The 17797-nt window shown below is 37.2% G+C and overlaps 1 protein-coding gene across 3 annotated transcripts in view; it reads left to right on the forward strand.

The window, feature by feature from the left end:
- The window catches only part of LOC110443640 (focadhesin-like), a 364600-nt gene that overhangs the window by 305441 nt on the left and 41362 nt on the right, over positions 1-17797 (forward strand). For all 3 annotated transcript variants that reach the window (XM_021487984.1, XM_021487985.1, XM_021487983.1), the window contains exons 17-21: positions 1281-1415; positions 8478-8619; positions 12751-12939; positions 13359-13480; positions 17063-17155. In XM_021487984.1, the coding sequence (XP_021343659.1) occupies positions 1281-1415; positions 8478-8619; positions 12751-12939; positions 13359-13480; positions 17063-17155 (681 nt within the window). The remainder of the gene's footprint in view (positions 1-1280; positions 1416-8477; positions 8620-12750; positions 12940-13358; positions 13481-17062; positions 17156-17797) is intronic.

Genomic DNA, 17797 nt, shown 5'->3' on the forward strand with positions numbered 1-17797 from the left:
TGTAGCTCAGATCAATTCCAAATAGGATCAAATAGATTATAAAATAAGCAAAAACGATGAAGGAAAGGGGGGGGGGGGAAAGGTCATATTATTTCAAATATATAAGTTGACTACTACTATACGAAAGTGTATTTCATTTGATAAAAATTGATAGAAAGGAACAAAAGCAATACAGTTTTTATGATTGATAGATTGTCAATATCTATCCCCACGTTGTAAGAATACCACCCTTTATAACCTCTATAACAGATAATATAGACAAATTAATTAAGATTTATATTGGAATAGCTGTCAACGTAAGAGGTCGTTGGTATAAATCTCCATCTGAAAACAATTTAAAATCTGTTAAAGCTTGAAATATTGAAAAATAAATAGGTCTGATCTCGGCAGCTGAATCAATTCTTCAAGTCGTTGTCCTAGTATATAAGACTGACATGGGGTTCCCTACACTGAGGAGTACGGTAGATAAAGCTTGTTTACCTTTAGTTGATAGAAAAGGTATTGCAAATTTGAACAATTTTAGAATAAGAATCTTTATTTAATTGAAACTAATATTTAATAGAAATGAATATTGTGACACCATATTTGATATAACTCTCTATCTATAGCTGGAATACACCACTTTATAGTACATGTACATAGATATTCAACTCTTACAATCATTTAATACAATTAATACAATATGAGGACCTCACAGTAGCTGCCTAATTCCAGTGCTAACTGTTTGGTCCTATGCCACCTGGCTAATACCTCCAAATGTTTGTGCGTGTGCTGGAAGCATAATAATCTCCTTTTTTAACAGTAAGACTATGCTTTCAAAGGCATATTTTTGCATATCACAGCACAAAAACTGTAAGTCACCACCCCAGGACATTATATAATCCACCCAGTTATTTGAGTTTGTTTGGACAGGACAAAACACTTCCTCTAAAAATCCCATGAAATAACAACTCCCTGGAAGGTGAGAGCGTAAACCACTCTGCCAAATTCACCTATTGTAAGAACCATCAGCTATAATTCAGAAATAAATACTGATTTATCTAAGATTTGTTTCTATCTGATGTTACAAGTTCAGAATCATCAACAAACCACTCTATGGATGTATGTCCACAAAAGCTTCATTAGAATAAAACTGACTTCAAAAGTGGAGAACCATCATTGTGTATTTAAGGTAAGGTAATTTCCGCAGTAATTCAGGTAAAAACTTTTCCAAATACATATATATATCTGAATCCTCTCCCTCCTCAATCCTCAAATAAGATATTTTGTTTCTTTTGTAGAAATTCTGTGAAGATGCTGTGATGAATTTGTGGCTGTATACCAATAGTGATGACACAAAAGTGTGCGGGGCTGCATTCCAGGCCCTGGCCATGTATAGGGCAGACCAGTTCAAGGTGTCCCATCTCCCCAGACATGTGAGTACATGTACAATTATAGTCGTCACACCATCTGGAGCAGATACACACCATCTTAACTCAAATCACACCATCTGGAGCAGATACGCACCATCTTAACTCAAAATCACACCATCTGGGGCAGATACACACCATCTTAACTCAAAATCACACCATCACATCTAATTACCCTTTTTTGTGGATGTGTAGAAATTGATGATAAAACAATTATTTGTTGATGTTCGGTTAATGTTATCTCATTTGATCTAAATATATCTACTGTTATTTGTTGACCTTAGCTTTGACCTTTGGACCTGGAATACACAATCATTTGAGTGTTATATACTTTATTCGCTCAAACTTTGTATGAAGTTCAATCCAATTCTGTTAAAAAATGGAGTTAATGGAGTGATGTCACTGAATTAATGGACAATTTTCCATAAATAGTAACAGTGACCTTGGCCTTGACCTTTAACTTTAAGGAGCCCTAAAATACATAAATCGGGGTAACCTCAAACTTGATTTCTGTACGAAATTGAACAAAAGTGTCACGATATTAAGTACCTAGAGTGATGACACAGTAAATCAGGATGCAACAGTCCAATATCGGTAAAATATATCTGACGCACCACAAAATTGAGATAATATACTAAACTACAATTACTTGACTAAGCTATGTTTTATTTCTCGTTCGGCATTTTTTTTTGGCAAAATTCAAAAGCGTTTTGGAAAGAGGTCTGAAAAAATGAAAAAAATATGTGGTATTTTATTTTAGCTGTCAAAGCAGTGAAATAAAATTGGTATCATGTTATCATATTTGTTGTGAGAGCACGTTTCACAAAACCAATCTCCTTATTTATAATTTCGATTTGAGTTACAAGTCACATGAGTTAGGATGGTGAATGTGTAACTGTCGCACGCAATCAACACTCTGTAGTTATAAAAGTCACCATAAAGAACATGTATCCAAACTGGTACCAAATCTTTGGAAGATAGTTTTGAAAATCATCCATTTCCAAACAAAATTTTCAGCAATAATGTATGACATTTGTTTTATTTTTATCAGTGAAATATCAAATATTATCTGTGTGTGATAAAAACACGTCTTTATTCACTGTAGTGTAAGTATAGGAAATGTTCCATCTTCGCCTGTGAAGATATAGTGGTGTCTCACATTGATTTCATATTGATCAAACAGAATGGTATGTATACTTACTGCCACAAATGTTCTGTTTGCTTGCAAATGAATCGACGGTAGAATAAGTGGTTGTTTTTTATACACTAAGTTATAAATATACCTACATTAGCTAATTGATAACTTTTATGTAAGCAGGAAATAGCCAAAAACATGCAGTAGAATTGTGTAGAGTATAGCCCAGTCAAAATGGTGTACAGCCTTGTTGTCAAGCAAGATGTCATTAGAACCTGGCCTTAACTGTGATGCTTCTAATTCCCACAGTTCTGTGATGCAGCAGTATTTCCGTCATTCTCCTTTAAAAATGTAATAAAAAGGAAATTTAATGGTTTCCCTTAGAACACCATGTTTATAACACATAAGTGCAGCAGAAAATAACGATATTTTTGCTCATGCAAAAGCATCCTAGCTTGATTCAATTTAACATTGTCTTGGTAGGAATAATTTGAGATTGAATCAATATCAGCGAAACATATCAGAACTGTTTTTATGATACTGTTAAATTATACCTTTTTTATGTGTATACACTGTTGATGGTGTCTTTGTTAATAGGATATCTTTTATTCTACAAGGATGCTAAAACAACACCAAACAGAAGGATACGTTTAAAAATCCTGTGTTCAAAGAATGGAATGCAAATTATTACTATCCTTATCATTTCCGGCATTTCCTGGAAACTTGATATTATTGTGCAAAAGGACATTTTTAAATGCAAAACCATAAATTGGTAGTCTTTATAAAAGAAATGCCATTTTTCGTACCATAATTAGGCTGTACTTTTATGAGTCACTGTAAACTGCATTCAAATTAAATGGTAGGTGATCATGACATCTTCTTCCTGTATTACTCAAGGGAGATAACTGACACAGCATCACTACAAAGGCTGCTGATGCTTGTAACATGACAAAGTATGTTGCAGCAATTTCTCCATTCATGTTTATGACACAGTGACCACTGACATCCATTTACAAGAATTTATTTTATTGGTTTTTTTTCATTGAATAAAGAATGTTAAAAGTGAAACATAATTTCCTGATTGAAACAAGTTGATAGTTCAAAGGTATACCTGTGTTACACATTTCTTTTGATATAACTTTCCAAACATACTCACAAATTATAATCAGATCCTGTTGGTTTCTGTGGTCACTTAATGGTCAAATAAACACCAGATATTTGTATAACTGTACAATTTGCTGTTCAGAACATCAGAGAGATAAACGACTACTTTCCAATGCCAATACAGCTAAATAAACTCTGCGGTTAAGTACCAAAAGAGGATCCAAATCTTAACTAAAAATGTTGCCCAGATCCAAAGTAGCATCTGGCAGTTCCAAAAAACTGATTGAGCATGAAGGTACAGGAATGCTTCCGTGAGATTGTCAGAGGATAATTTTACAATCCTGTGCTTTTGTTTTAGGTCCAAGAAAGATTTCCAGATGCTACCAGATATTCTACAAAACCTTTATAAACTTGTAATATTGGTCATAAACCATGTTTTTGTCAAGAAGATCTTCACACTCAATAAATTACCTGCTTCCTTTTGATTAAAATCAAGCACATTCTTATCAATATGAAATTGTTTGGCATCATAATGCACACTACTCCAGAAATGATTGGATAACCATTCACTTGTACTACTAGAACAGTCTGGTGTTGTCGGTGCCAGATATTTATCTTTTCTGAGGATCACTCTTGCTTATTGTTGAAAAGGAACTACATCAAAACCTGGTTAATTCAACACCCTAAGACACAATATAGTGGTACAATAAATTACAATGATAAGTTAGACTATACAGGAAATTGTTCAGGGTTTGGATTACAGGTAACAGAGCTAAGTAGGAATACTCAGGTGTGAGATAAGACACTGTGTTGGAATACTCAGGGGTCAGATAAAAAAGAAATTCAGAATGCTCATTGGTTGGATTTAAGTCATAATATAATACATTTTTCTGGCGTCATATCGGAGAGATTATTAATATCTTAGGGTCAGATTAGAAAGGTTTTACTCTGTGTTATGTACTGGATTAGACAGGATGTCAGAAAACATGGGTCAGATTAGACAGGACATCAGACTACTGGATGGTATTATTAGACAGGTCAGAAAACACAGGGGTCAGGTTAGACAGGACATCAGAATACTGGTGGTATGATTAGACCAGGGGTCAGATTAGACAGGACATCAGAATACTGGGGGATATGATTAGACAGGTCTGAATACACAGGGGTCAGGTTAGACAGGACATCAAAATACTGGATGGTCTTATTAGACAAGACATCATAATATGCAGGGGTCAGATTAGATAGGACATCATAATAATGGGGGGTCTGATTATACAGGACGTCAACATACACAGGATTCAGATTAGACAGGACATTAGAATATCCAGTGGTCAAATTAGACATCATGTCAGAATACACACTGGTCAGATTGAGCGAACAAGATTCAAGATCAAAGATCAGAACCTTTAAAGTAAATGCATGTGTTGCAGACATGCACCACTTACTCCAGTAACACTCCTTCAGGCCTCCTTGTTACTGGATGTGACAATCCAATAACACCCCTTCAGGCCTCCTTGTTTCTGGATGTGCCAATCCAGTAACACTCCTTCAGGCCTCTTTGTTACTGGATGTGACAACCCAGTAACACTCCTTCAGGCCTCCTTGTTACTAGATGTGACAATCCAGTAATATTCCTTCAGGCCTCATTGTTACGGGATGTGACAATCCAATAACACCCCTTCAGGCCTCCTTGTTTCTGGATGTGCCAATCCAGTAACACTCCTTCAGGCCTCTTTGTTACTGGATGTGACAACCCAGTAACACTCCTTCAGGCCTCCTTGTTTCTGGATGTGCCAATCCAGTAACACTCCTTCAGGCCTCATTGTTACTGGATGTGAAAATCCAATAACACCCCTTCAGGCCTCCTTGTTTCTGGATGTGTCAATCCAGTAACACTCCTTCAGGCCTCCTTGTTATTGGATGTGACAATCCAGTAATATTCCTTCAGGCCTCCTTGTTACTGGATGTAACAATCCAGTAACAATCCTTCAGGCCTCCTTGTTACTGGATGTAACAATCCAGTAACACTCCTAAGAGCCTCCTTGTTACTGGATGTGACAATCCAGTAACACCCCTAAGGACCTCCTTGTTACTTGATGTGACAATCCAGTAACACCCCTAAGGACCTCCTTGTTACTTGATGTGACAATCCAGTAACACCCCTAAGAGCCTCCTTGTTACTGGATGTGACAATCCAATAACGCCCCTTCAGGCCTCCTTGTTACTGGATGTGACAATCCAGTAACATTCCTTCAGGCCTCCTTGTTACTAGATGTGACAATCCAGTAATATTCCTTCAGGCCTCATTGTTACTGGATGTGACAATCCAATAACACCCCTTCAGGCCTCCTTGTTACTGGATGTGACAATCCAGTAACACTCCTTCAGGCCTCCTTGTTACTGGATGTGACAATCCAGTAACACTCCTTCAGGCCTCCTTGTTACTGGATGTGACAATCCAGTAACACTCCTTCAGGCCTCCTTGTTACTGGATGTGACAATCCAGTAACACTCCTTCAGGCCTCCTTGTTACTGGATGTGACAATCCAGTAACACTCCTTCAGGCCTCCTTGTTACTGGATGTGACAATCCAGTAACACTCCTTCAGGCCTCCTTGTTACTGGATGTGACAATCCAGTAACACTCCTTCAGGCCTCCTTGTTACTGGATGTGACAATCCAGTAACACTCCTTCAGGCCTCCTTGTTACTGGATGTGACAATCCAGTAACACTCCTTCAGGCCTCCTTGTTACTGGATGTGACAATCCAGTAACACTCCTTCAGGCCTCCTTGTTACTGGATGTGACAATCCAGTAACACTCCTTCAGGCCTCCTTGTTACTGGATGTGACAATCCAGTAACACTCCTTCAGGCCTCCTTGTTACTGGATGTGACAATCCAGTAACACTCCTTCAGGCCTCCTTGTTACTGGATGTGACAATCCAGTAACACTCCTTCAGGCCTCCTTGTTACTGGATGTGACAATCCAGTAACACTCCTTCAGGCCTCCTTGTTACTGGATGTGACAATCCAGTAACACTCCTTCAGGCCTCCTTGTTACTGGATGTGACAATCCAGTAACACCCCTAAGAGCCTCCTTGTTACTGGATGTGACAATCCAGTAACACTCCTTCAGGCCTCCTTGTTACTGGATGTAACAATCCAGTAACAATCCTTCAGGCCTCCTTGTTACTGGATGTGACAATCCAGTAACACTCCTTTAGGCCTCCTTGTTACTGGATGTGACAATCCAGTAACACTCCTTCAGGCCTCCTTGTTACTGGATGTGACAATTATTTGACTTAATTGACCAGAGACTTCAAACAAAATGTCTATTTCACACGTTACATGTTAATTACTTGCCAGCTGGATATACGTGTAATTTACAAATTGAGTTGGCAACTTGATATGTCACTGTTTGAAGTGCTCTGTCGTAAAAGGCCTTAAAATGCAAGATAGAATTTCAATTTTTTATTTAAATATTTGATCTAAATCTCTGATTTTCAGCACATAATAACATCCTATAGGTTTTGTACTTTAAACAATTTTTTTTGGAAGTTTGAAATTTTAAATTGATGCCCCCATTTCGTAACCTAAAGTTCTATAACTACAGTCGGTAAATCAGAGTCGCTTCTTTGCAGATAATGAAAAATAAAATTACTTATCTTCTGAAACTGTTGATTTATAGTTCTGGCAGAACACAGACCTATATTGGCGGACTTATCTGGCTGTCAAAGCAAGCAGGCTTAATTTATAACATCAGCAAGTGCATGTAGGATCCATATAGGTTTTAGGATGATGCAGTGTGATGGGGTATCATACATGTATTCTTAACAAAAGTGCAAGGTGCCCTTACAACCAGGTTTCTCTGAAGTCAGATTATCTGTCACAAAAGTGGTTTTTCTTGACAAGACGGTTCCAGAATCTTGAGAACCTGTCAACAAGACATGAAAAAGACGAATCGGTGTTAAATCGTTCCCTAAAGACGATATATCTACAATACCGGTGTCCCCGGGAGATGGCCAGGATTAGATCTGCTGGTGTATCAGCTATGAGACGAGAGCGTCGGGCTTGGGAACATCAGCAGAGTTTGGTACTATAGAATGTAATTGTCACACAGACAGTGATGCATGCAAATCAGCTTTTGTACAATTTTCTTTTTTTGATCAGAAAAAAAAAGATGGATATGATTTCGTTATGTAGAGGAATTATTTTGTGAAGAATAGAAGGGTTTAATAAACCAATAAAGCGTTATTTTTTTGTGTCTTGAGTTTTTGTATACTCTTCAAAAATGTTGACAGGATGTGTTATATTGGTCTTTGGAGCGTCCATCTATCTACACTTTGATTTCAGTACGTGATCTGCTTTAATATTATTGATTTTGATCAAATTTGGCAAGCATGCACATCATTCAAAGACTAAACGTTAAGTTAGAAGATGACCAAAATCTGTGCTTGATTAGTTAGCATACAGTGTACTGATAGTTTTGCAGTTTCTGTACAATTACTGCATTAGATATGACCATATCCCTGATGAAACTTGTTCAATATTTATATCATACAAATACAAAGGCTGAATATGAATATTGATAAAATCTGCATGTAGTTAATTTTCATACTGCATTGAAACGGATCAGTCGTCAGTTTCTGCAAAAAAACTTTGTTAATTATTTATCCCTGAAGACACAATTTAACTCTTCCAATTCAAAGGTTGGAATAGTTCATCATGAAATTTCAGGGGTGAATGAGTTAAATATGACTGGATTCAGTTGAAAATTGGTCATTATTGCACTTCCCCAGCACTCTAATTTGTTTTTGTTTTTTGTTTAGATTACAGAGGATTTGAGGCAGCAAGCCGAACACCTATCAAATGAGGAGGAGCGTGAAGTGTCTGTTGATGAACTGTTCCCGCAAGTACCAGCCTTGTGCTACACCCGTCTTCTGAAGACTTTACCAAAAGAAGTCCTACCAGGTATTTCTCAGTGTACAATATTTGAATTTTTCGTGCTTTTTGTTTTGACTTTTTAAGCTGCTCTTGGCGAGAGCCGAGCGGCTTATCAAACATTTCTATAACATAGCATGCTATTTCTGGTGTATTTATTTATGAAAATTTAACAATTTAGGAACATGACAGAACTGCCGCTGCTGTTTGACAAGAATTTGTGCCGTGTCAAAATATTATCCAATCCGGTGTAAGGGAAATAACTCTTACGTTGGTAAAGTCGCATTGAGAAATATAATTCAAATATATTCCAAGAACATTTGTGAGACTTTGTGATGAATTGTATATTCAATGACAGTAAATAAAGTCACTACATATATTATTAATATGAATAAAAAATAAATAAAAATAAAAGGAGTACAATGTCTCTTTCTCCATGCATGTTTTCCCACTACTGTTATTTATCCTTCATGTTACAAGCACAAAATGCACCTATTCTTTATTACCCATTCACCGATTGCCATTCTGCACGTAAATGCCCATGTCACATCATTGGAGGATGCTAATTAATGAAAATTACAACAATGCGTCACAAAAGAGGGTGAAAATGAGGAAAGGGAGAAATGTTTTTAAGGCATCATTTAAAAGGTGATTGATTTTGGAAATTTCAAAGGCAACATCATCACATGACCTGATTTTCAATTAGCAGAATACAGAACACATATCTGAGGTATTATAGTAGATATTGATGCTCAACGTGTTACTGAAGCAATTAAATTTAAAGTGATGAGCGGCTTTATTGTCACACTGACATAATTCTAGTTTTTATTTCATTTGTAATTTTATTAATTTTAATAACCCACTAAAAAATGAGAAATCTGACCCGTACTAGATATCATGAACAAGATACTAATTTTAATGTAATGAACTATGCATGGAAGCCTCTAGGTTTGTTTTATAGAGGAAATTGTCCTTTTGAAACTTAGATATTAATAGGGAAAGGAATGTTACACCTAGAGATGTATTTAGATGACATTGTATTTCATCTATATTTCACAAGTACAAAAACGTAATTCATTTTCTGTTAATTTGTCATTCTGCCACGTTAAAATGTAGTACATATTTGTGGAATGTATCGGCTGTCTGAATCTTCTTCACTGTCGTCAGTATGATACGTTGTAATGTGAAATGACAATAAGAGTCGAGAGACGATTTTAAGAGATCGCTGAATGGCAGGCCACCTTTGTACTTTTGGGATAAAGTAATTACAGTATATATCCAGGACATATGACATTTCAGTCTGATTAAATAAACCATGAATCAAACCTTCATCATCTGAATTACATTGTTGTGTCAGACTGATCAGGTGTTCGGATTAAAAAAATTAAAACCTGAAACGTACATATCTATAATTTTGTTCCTCTAGGGAAACAATACTGTAGATAAAAATGAATGTATTGTCAGGTTTTTTTTAGCTCACCTGGCCCGAAGGGCCAAGTGAGCTTATGGCATGGTGCGGCGTCCTGCGTCCGGCGTCCGTCCGGCGTCAACTTTTTACTTTAAACAACTTCTTCTCAGTAACCAAAAGGCCTAGGGTGATGATATTTGGCCAGAAGCATGCTTTGATGAAGGGCTACCAAGTTTGTTCAAATAAATGACCTTCATCAATTTTCAAGGTCACAGGGGTCAAATATGTAAAAATCTTTAATCAACTTCTTCTGAATAACCAAGAGGCCTAGGATGATGATATTTGGCCAGTAACATGCTGGGATGAAGGGCTACCAAGTTTGTTCAAATAAATGACCTTGACTTATATTCAAGGTCACAGAGGGCAAATATGTTTAAAACATTTAAACAACTTCTTCTGAATAACCAATAGGCCTAGGGTGATGATATTTGGCTAGTAGCATGCTGGGATGAAGAGCTACAAAAGTTTGTTCAAATGAATGACCTTCATCTTTTTTCAAGGTCACAGGGGTCAAATATGTTTTTAACCTTTAAACAACTTCTTCTGAATAACCAAGAGGCCTAGTATAATGCTAGTAACATGCTGGAATGAAGGACTACCAAGTTTGTTCAAATGAATGACCTTGACATATATATTCAAGGTCACAGGGGTCAAATATGTTTAAAACCATTGAATGACTTCTTCTTAACAAGCAAAAGGCCAAGAGTGATGATATTTGGCCATTAACATGCTGGGATGAAGGACTACCAAGTGAATGACCTTCACCCATATTCAAGGTCACAGTGGTCAATATATGTTTAAATCTTTAAATGATTTGTTCTATATAACCAAAAGGTCCAGTGTAATGATATTTTGCCAGATGCATGCTGTGTTGGAAGACTATAAACTCTGTTCAACCTAATGTCCATGTTCGACATTCAACGTCACAGGCGTCATAAAAAATTATGTTTAAATCTTTAAATAGGTTCTTAGGAATCAAACACTGATATTCTGCCTGTAGATGTATTTTAGTCCACTTTTTAAGATTACAAGTGTGGGATTAATACCAGGTGAGCGATGCAGGCCCATTGGGCCTCTTGTTATTGATATTGAAGGAGCATGTTGTTCTTGTACTCATTCGCACCAGAGTCAAATCACTCCATTAACTTTGTACCAACATATCTATACGGCCCTCATCAAACATCTACAATATAAGCTTTATTGGAACTTGTACATCACAATGGCAAGATTTGGTAGCCTTGATGTCTACAGAAGTAACCAGGGTGCTATAGCGCATTAATGTTACCGTGGCGACTGCCCGTAGATTCCTCTTCAACTGCTCTTTAAAGTATTTTTTTGCATATAATTGTTTTTGAACACAGACTGTAACACTAAATTAGACCTGGCCTAGCCAGACATAAACAATATCTATGTTATTGGTTTAGAAGCCATTGCTTAGAAGTCCAATACAGGTTAATATTTCAGAATTTAATCCTGACTGGGGTTCAGATCAGGACGGTTGAATTGTTAATCCTTGTATATTGCCAGTAGAATGACATTTTAATGATGTAAGCATAAGCTACATGTTTGCTTGAGTAAGAAAAAATTATTAGCAAAGGACTTAAGGTGGATAGTGACCCAGCTCTCTGTATAATGTATCTCCAACAAGGAAGAGTTCCAGTTTGTTCTGTAATTTTTGTCTCTCCGCGACAAAGTAGCGGAAGCGAGACTAAGATGTTGCTTTTCCGACGACCGCAACAACATAAGTTTTTGGGTTTAACATAGTTTCACTGAAAGTATAAGTGCTTGGACCATAGCTGCATCTTAGGTAGGACATCTCAACCCATGCATCAAATGCTGGATGTGGCCTTCCTTTCATGGTCCATTGACTTTGTCAGCATCTCGATCATCATTCAATTTTTGCGTTTAAGAATGGCTAGTTCTGACTTGGATTTACCTGTCGATTAACAAAGAGGTATACGGCTACATCAAAGAACACATTGAATATTGTTTCTTTTTTCCCCAAAACCATCGACACCTGCAAAGAGATATGGTCAGCAAACATCTTCATTGTAAAGCAGGGAGGTTTGTTTCTGTCTTCTTCTCTGTACTGGACATGGTATTTACTGGAAATAAGTTCAAAATATTCTCTCCCTCATAGAAATACTTTCAACCAATAATTATCTTGGTATGAATATAGAGGAAACTATTGATTTAACAGGAAACAACTTTACAATTTTTGTATGCAGTGTACACAGAAGAATATTGATACAGCGATCTACCTTCAATTCCTTGCTTTCCTGTAATCTTACTGTAATCTTACTGGGAGACATGTAATGCAATATGTCACTGATAATGACGTGCCACATTATTCTCAGTAGGTACTTAAGGTAGAGGGTACCACTGCATCAGCTATAATTGTGAAGAAGAGTTTCACTAAAGAGTTTTATTGACTTAGAGTAGTCGCGCCTCTATATAGAAGAGTAGTCTCCCCTCTATATAGAAGAGTAGTCTCCCCTCTATATAGAAGAAGAAGCAACCTAAAGGAGGTTTTCTGGCTTAGAGTAACTTCCCTTGTCAATTATGTTTGTTATTTTTTCTTATTTCTACTTTTAAATATTCTTTCCAACAAATACATTTCTATCTAATGCATGGCAATTCATGCCCTTTTTGAAACATTTTTTGACACTGTTTCAATTCTTACTTTTCCACAGACTATGAAGCATTTTTGGCAGCCATGTTGGCAAAGGAGGTCGCTGATTTACCAAGAGGGATATACCACTCGTCGCTATGGAGACAGAGTGCAGCAACCAATCAGAGCAAAGCTATTGGATCTATCCCAGCATTCATTACGGGTCACTATTATAAAACCAAACAGCCAGGATTAAGACCCGGTTTGGCAGGTAAACTTGTATTTCATTGTAAATCGCTGATATATATTTTATTTGATGTTTATTTTCACATTAATTCAAAAAACAAAAATTATCACAAATATAAATTCAAATAATTCGGAACAAAGCTTGTAAATTGCATCATGTTTTTTTTTTACAGAGGTTTCATTAAATTTTGCATTTTTTTCACATTTGAAAAGATTGAAGACAAATTCAAATAAAGTTCCAAAACTTTCAAGAATCGGTAATGTTAAGGCTTCTCAATTGAGAATTAAAGTGGGGTATTCTCCAAAGTAGTGGAGCAGAAAATTAGGAAAGAAAAAATATTGAAAGATCTGAGCATAGAAACCTTAAACAGCTTGCATTCAGAATCGAGTAAGTAAGACTGGAAGTAAGATTGCAGTGCACAATTTGGTTTTCGTTTGTTTCAGTGAGCACTCTCTTCTGTTACGACCCGCCACTAGAGGTCGGCAGGGATGGTCGTCCACGGAAACACTACATCATCACACACGGCAAAAACTTCCAGCAGATGTTCAAGACATTGTTACAGGAGGTAAGACCTATTGTGTCAGAATTCCTAGAATAAGATGACTGTATGTAGAAAGCTATGCTGTCTTGTCCAGGTTGTAACATTTCAGCAAGACGCCATTTTGAAATTGTCTTTGTGACCCTTTTATCTGTGAATGCCTTTGTCACATAAACTTAGCTGTTGTTAAGACATAAAACCCAATCAACCAATCAAAACTCAAGTATCAAGTGATGAAAACTAACATCAGTTTATGTTTTCCAGACCAAGGATTATATTTACTTACTAAAAAGTCATATGATCTATTATTGCCCTCTGTATATATATATAAACTTCATTTATTTTACAACAATTGTGAAACAAGTTATTTCAACTTATATTAAGCACTTATTGGCCCGGATGTTATTGATCAGGGGTTTTATTGTGGGAGGAAACCGGAGTACCCGCAGAAAATCCAAGTGGTCGGGCTGGTGACCCCATACCTTTTCACGTCCAATCGTAAAATCAAACCCTGGCCGCCTTGGTGAAAGGCAAGTGTGCCATCCACCCGACCACCCAACTACCCTGCCGGCTTGCCCCCTGGGTTTATTACATCACACAATTTAACACTAAATACTACATTGCCGGTATGGTAATAATAATAAACAATGAACGCTGAGAGCTACATCATAGTGCCAACCTTTTTGTTTCATGATCCTCCTGTGGTTAGCCAATCAGTGTCCTAGATTTCATCATGTGATGTACTTACTTGAAATATTTGGTTTGGATTAATGTCAATTTCACAAAATTGGTCTTGAGACAGGTTTGTATATTTTTGATTATAGGTCAGTACATGTATTAGTGAAGCCGTTCTTAGGCTGTTATTCAATTCCTGTGCTGAAGCCTTATGTTGATAAATTAATCACATTTTTCAATGACATGGAATAATTTCAAGAGACTTGAAGCCGAATGCTATTTCAGTGTTACACTTGACTTTTTGACCGTGTCACATTAAAAGAAAGTTTGTCTGAGAAAAGAATCCATACTTGAGCATGAGAAAGGTTTCATGAAAACCACCCCTGATCAAGTTAATGCATCACTACATGAACTTTACCGTAGCAAGATACCATCTTAGAATGGACCAAGGCAAGGTTAATAAGTATGATGTTAGTACAAATAAAATCATACCAAATTCCTTAGAATTTGAATTATCACTTTTGAGAAAAATTACAGGTAATAACACGAAATGGCAGCAAACTTTTAACAAAAATCTTCAAAATGATAGAATTGAGTCTGTCCTTAAGGACGCAGTAGCTAGCCATCCTCACACTTGTTAGAGGAATTTTTTGAGACACACTTGTGCATGAGACAATATATGCCTATCTGGAACACAATATCTCGACCAGAATTAATTATTGGCATGTACCATGTAGCTATTTCGGTCATTTTATTAATTACATATACAGATCGGTGATGAACAACAAATAGACACCATACGTGAGTTTGTCATAAGTGTCGCAAGATGAGTGAAAAAGCTGTGAGAAATGGCTACTGTGACAGATTTACTGTGTATCTTAATTGTCGTTCCTCCTCTAGTCTCCCTGTACAAACCATATCTTATCTAACTTTGTCTATAAACCGTCAGCTGTCAATTGTTTATGTTACTTGGTCACTTACGAAAAAAATTAAATCAACATGTCATACAATTTGTTCGATAAGCTGTCTTTTGTTTATTGAATTCGGTCACATACTTAAATACTACAATCAACATGTCATACAATTTGGTAGGTAAACTGTTAGTTGTTTATTTAACTCAGTCATATATTCTTACATGACTGCACTAGTACTTTGTCCAATCTAACTGGCTTTCATTATTTGTTATTGCACTTAAGTCGACATAATACCCAGAATTAGTTGAGGTTTCAGGGTGCCAAAGTTAGGGTCGCCATTATGATTTATTGATTTTTAGCTCACCTGGTCCGAAGGACCAAGGTGAGCTTAGGCCATACTGCAGCGTCCGTCGTCCGTCAACTTTACACTACTAGTCATGAACCACTGACCGGGTTTTAACAAAATTTGGTGTGGAGCATCCTTGGGTGAAGAAGAACCAATTTTGTATAAATGGTGGGTCTGGCCCCCCAGGGACCTGAGGGGCGGGGCCAAATAGGGGAAATAAAGCAAATTATTCTTTAAAATCCTTCTTCTTCTGTAGGAATGAAAGGATTTGGTCAGAAGCATCCTTGGGGGAAGGGGAACAAAATTTGTATAAATGGTGGGTCTGGCCCCCCCTGGGGGCTGAGGGGTGGGTCCCAATAGGGGAAATATAGCAAATACTTTAAAATCCTTCTTCTTCTGTAGGAAGGAAAGGATTTGTTCCATATTTGGTCAAAGCATCCTTGGGGGAAGGGGAACAAAGTTTGTATAAATGGTGGGTCTGGCCCCCCNAATGAAAGGATTTGGTCCATATTTGGTGTGGAGCATCATTGGGTAGTGGGGAACCAATTTTGTATAAACGGTGGGTGTGGCCCCCCTGGGACCTGAGGGGTGGGGCCCAATAGGGGAAATAGACGTAAATCTTCAAAATCCTTCTTCTTCGGTAGGAATGGCAGGATTTTGTCCATATTTGGTCTGAAGCATTCTTGGGTGAAGGGGAACCAATTTTGTATAAACGGTGTGTCTGACCCCGCTGTAGGCAGAGAGGTGGGGCCCAATAGGGAAAATAGAGGTAAAACCTTTAAAATCCTTCTTCTACCATAGGGATTAAGGGATTTTATCCTAATTTAGTCTGGAGTATCCTTTGGCCAAGGGGACTCAATTTTGTATTAGCATTAGGTGTGGTCTCCGAGGGGTGGCAGAAGGGCGGGGCCCAATAGTAAAAATAGAGGTAAAACCTTTAAAATCCTTCTCCGACCATCGGGATTAATGGATTTTATCCTTATTTAGTGTGGAGCATCCTTGGGTGACGGTGACTCAATTTTGTATAATTGGTGTGTATGACCCCTGTAGGGGCATAGGGGTGGGGCTCTGTTTGAAGTTTGTTCTCTATATCTCAAGTTCTGGATGGATCTTTCTGAAATTTCATATGTACTAACAGCACCTACCATGGAGTGCTATATCTTTACTTCATACCAATTACTTTAATTATATTCAGGTGAGCGATACAGGCCCTCTGGGCCTCTTGTTTTGCCATTACTCTAGCAACTTTATTCATTGATGAATTTTGATAAAACTTTATATATTGATTTAGTATGAGTAAACCTCAAAACTGTTTGTTTCAGGGTGCCAAGTTCAAGGTCATGGCTACTATTAGAAAAATATTTATCATTCCTCTGTCGACTTCGTTTCTGAAAGGATTTCCATCAAACTTCATAGTTAGATAGTTAGATCAAGTATAAGAGTATTTAGAAGAGTGATAAAACTATCACATACCGAAAAAGAAATAAATGTTAAATTATTGTTATGTTATCTGTCTTTGTGCCTTCATTGTGACTTTTCATGCTTTTTGCAGATAAACACATCAGTTCTAAATACTAGCTACTGTGAATCTATCGTAGCTGTTTGAACCATTTGACTATGGGATCTTCCTGTTAATCAAAGACATCACAGGTGTTTGTTTTAATTTTTCACCAGGTTCCAATCCAGCCATCAGAATGGCACAGAAGTATGGTGATCCCGCAAGCCTGGACGTCGTTTGTAGACAGACTTTTTACGGCTATGGTAGAGGTGGGTACAATAAATAAACAACAGGTCGCGGCCCTTGGAGATCTTTAAGAAATGGTCCTTTGGTCAATTTTTTAGGTCACCTGAGACAAAGTCTCAAGTGACCTATTGCGATCGCCTTTTGTCTGTCGTCGTCCGTCGTGCGTCCGTAAACAATTTACATTTTCGACTTCTTCTCCAAAACCCCTGAACCAATTTCAATGAAATTTTGTTTTTTATTGCCCTCTTAAAAAAAGCAAAAAATAACCATTAACTTTTAAGGTCACAGGGGTCATTTGTTAAAAACTTTAAACAACAACATCCTAATTTAAGAACCATTTGGACTAGCAGTGCGAATACTTTTCTTAATTACAGTAATGAGGTCAAAGATCATCTTTAAGTGCTAACTGGTTTTAATTAATGTACTCTTTCCTTAAACAAATTTCAAATTAAAATAATACCAGGTGAGCTATCAAGGCCCCTGGGCCTCTTGTATTTTCTTATTAAGTGCTCGATTTATGTAAACTTTTAGGTCACCTGAGACAAAGTCTCAAGTGACCTATTGCGATCGCCTTTTGTCCGTCGTCGTCCGTCGTGCGTCCGTAAACAATTTACATTTTCGACTTCTTCTCCAAAACCCCTGAACCAATTTCAATGAAATTTTGC

This window comes from Mizuhopecten yessoensis, unplaced genomic scaffold, assembly GCF_002113885.1.
Source record: "Mizuhopecten yessoensis strain PY_sf001 unplaced genomic scaffold, ASM211388v2 scaffold716355, whole genome shotgun sequence".
Classification (NCBI taxonomy): Eukaryota; Metazoa; Mollusca; class Bivalvia; order Pectinida; family Pectinidae; genus Mizuhopecten; species Mizuhopecten yessoensis.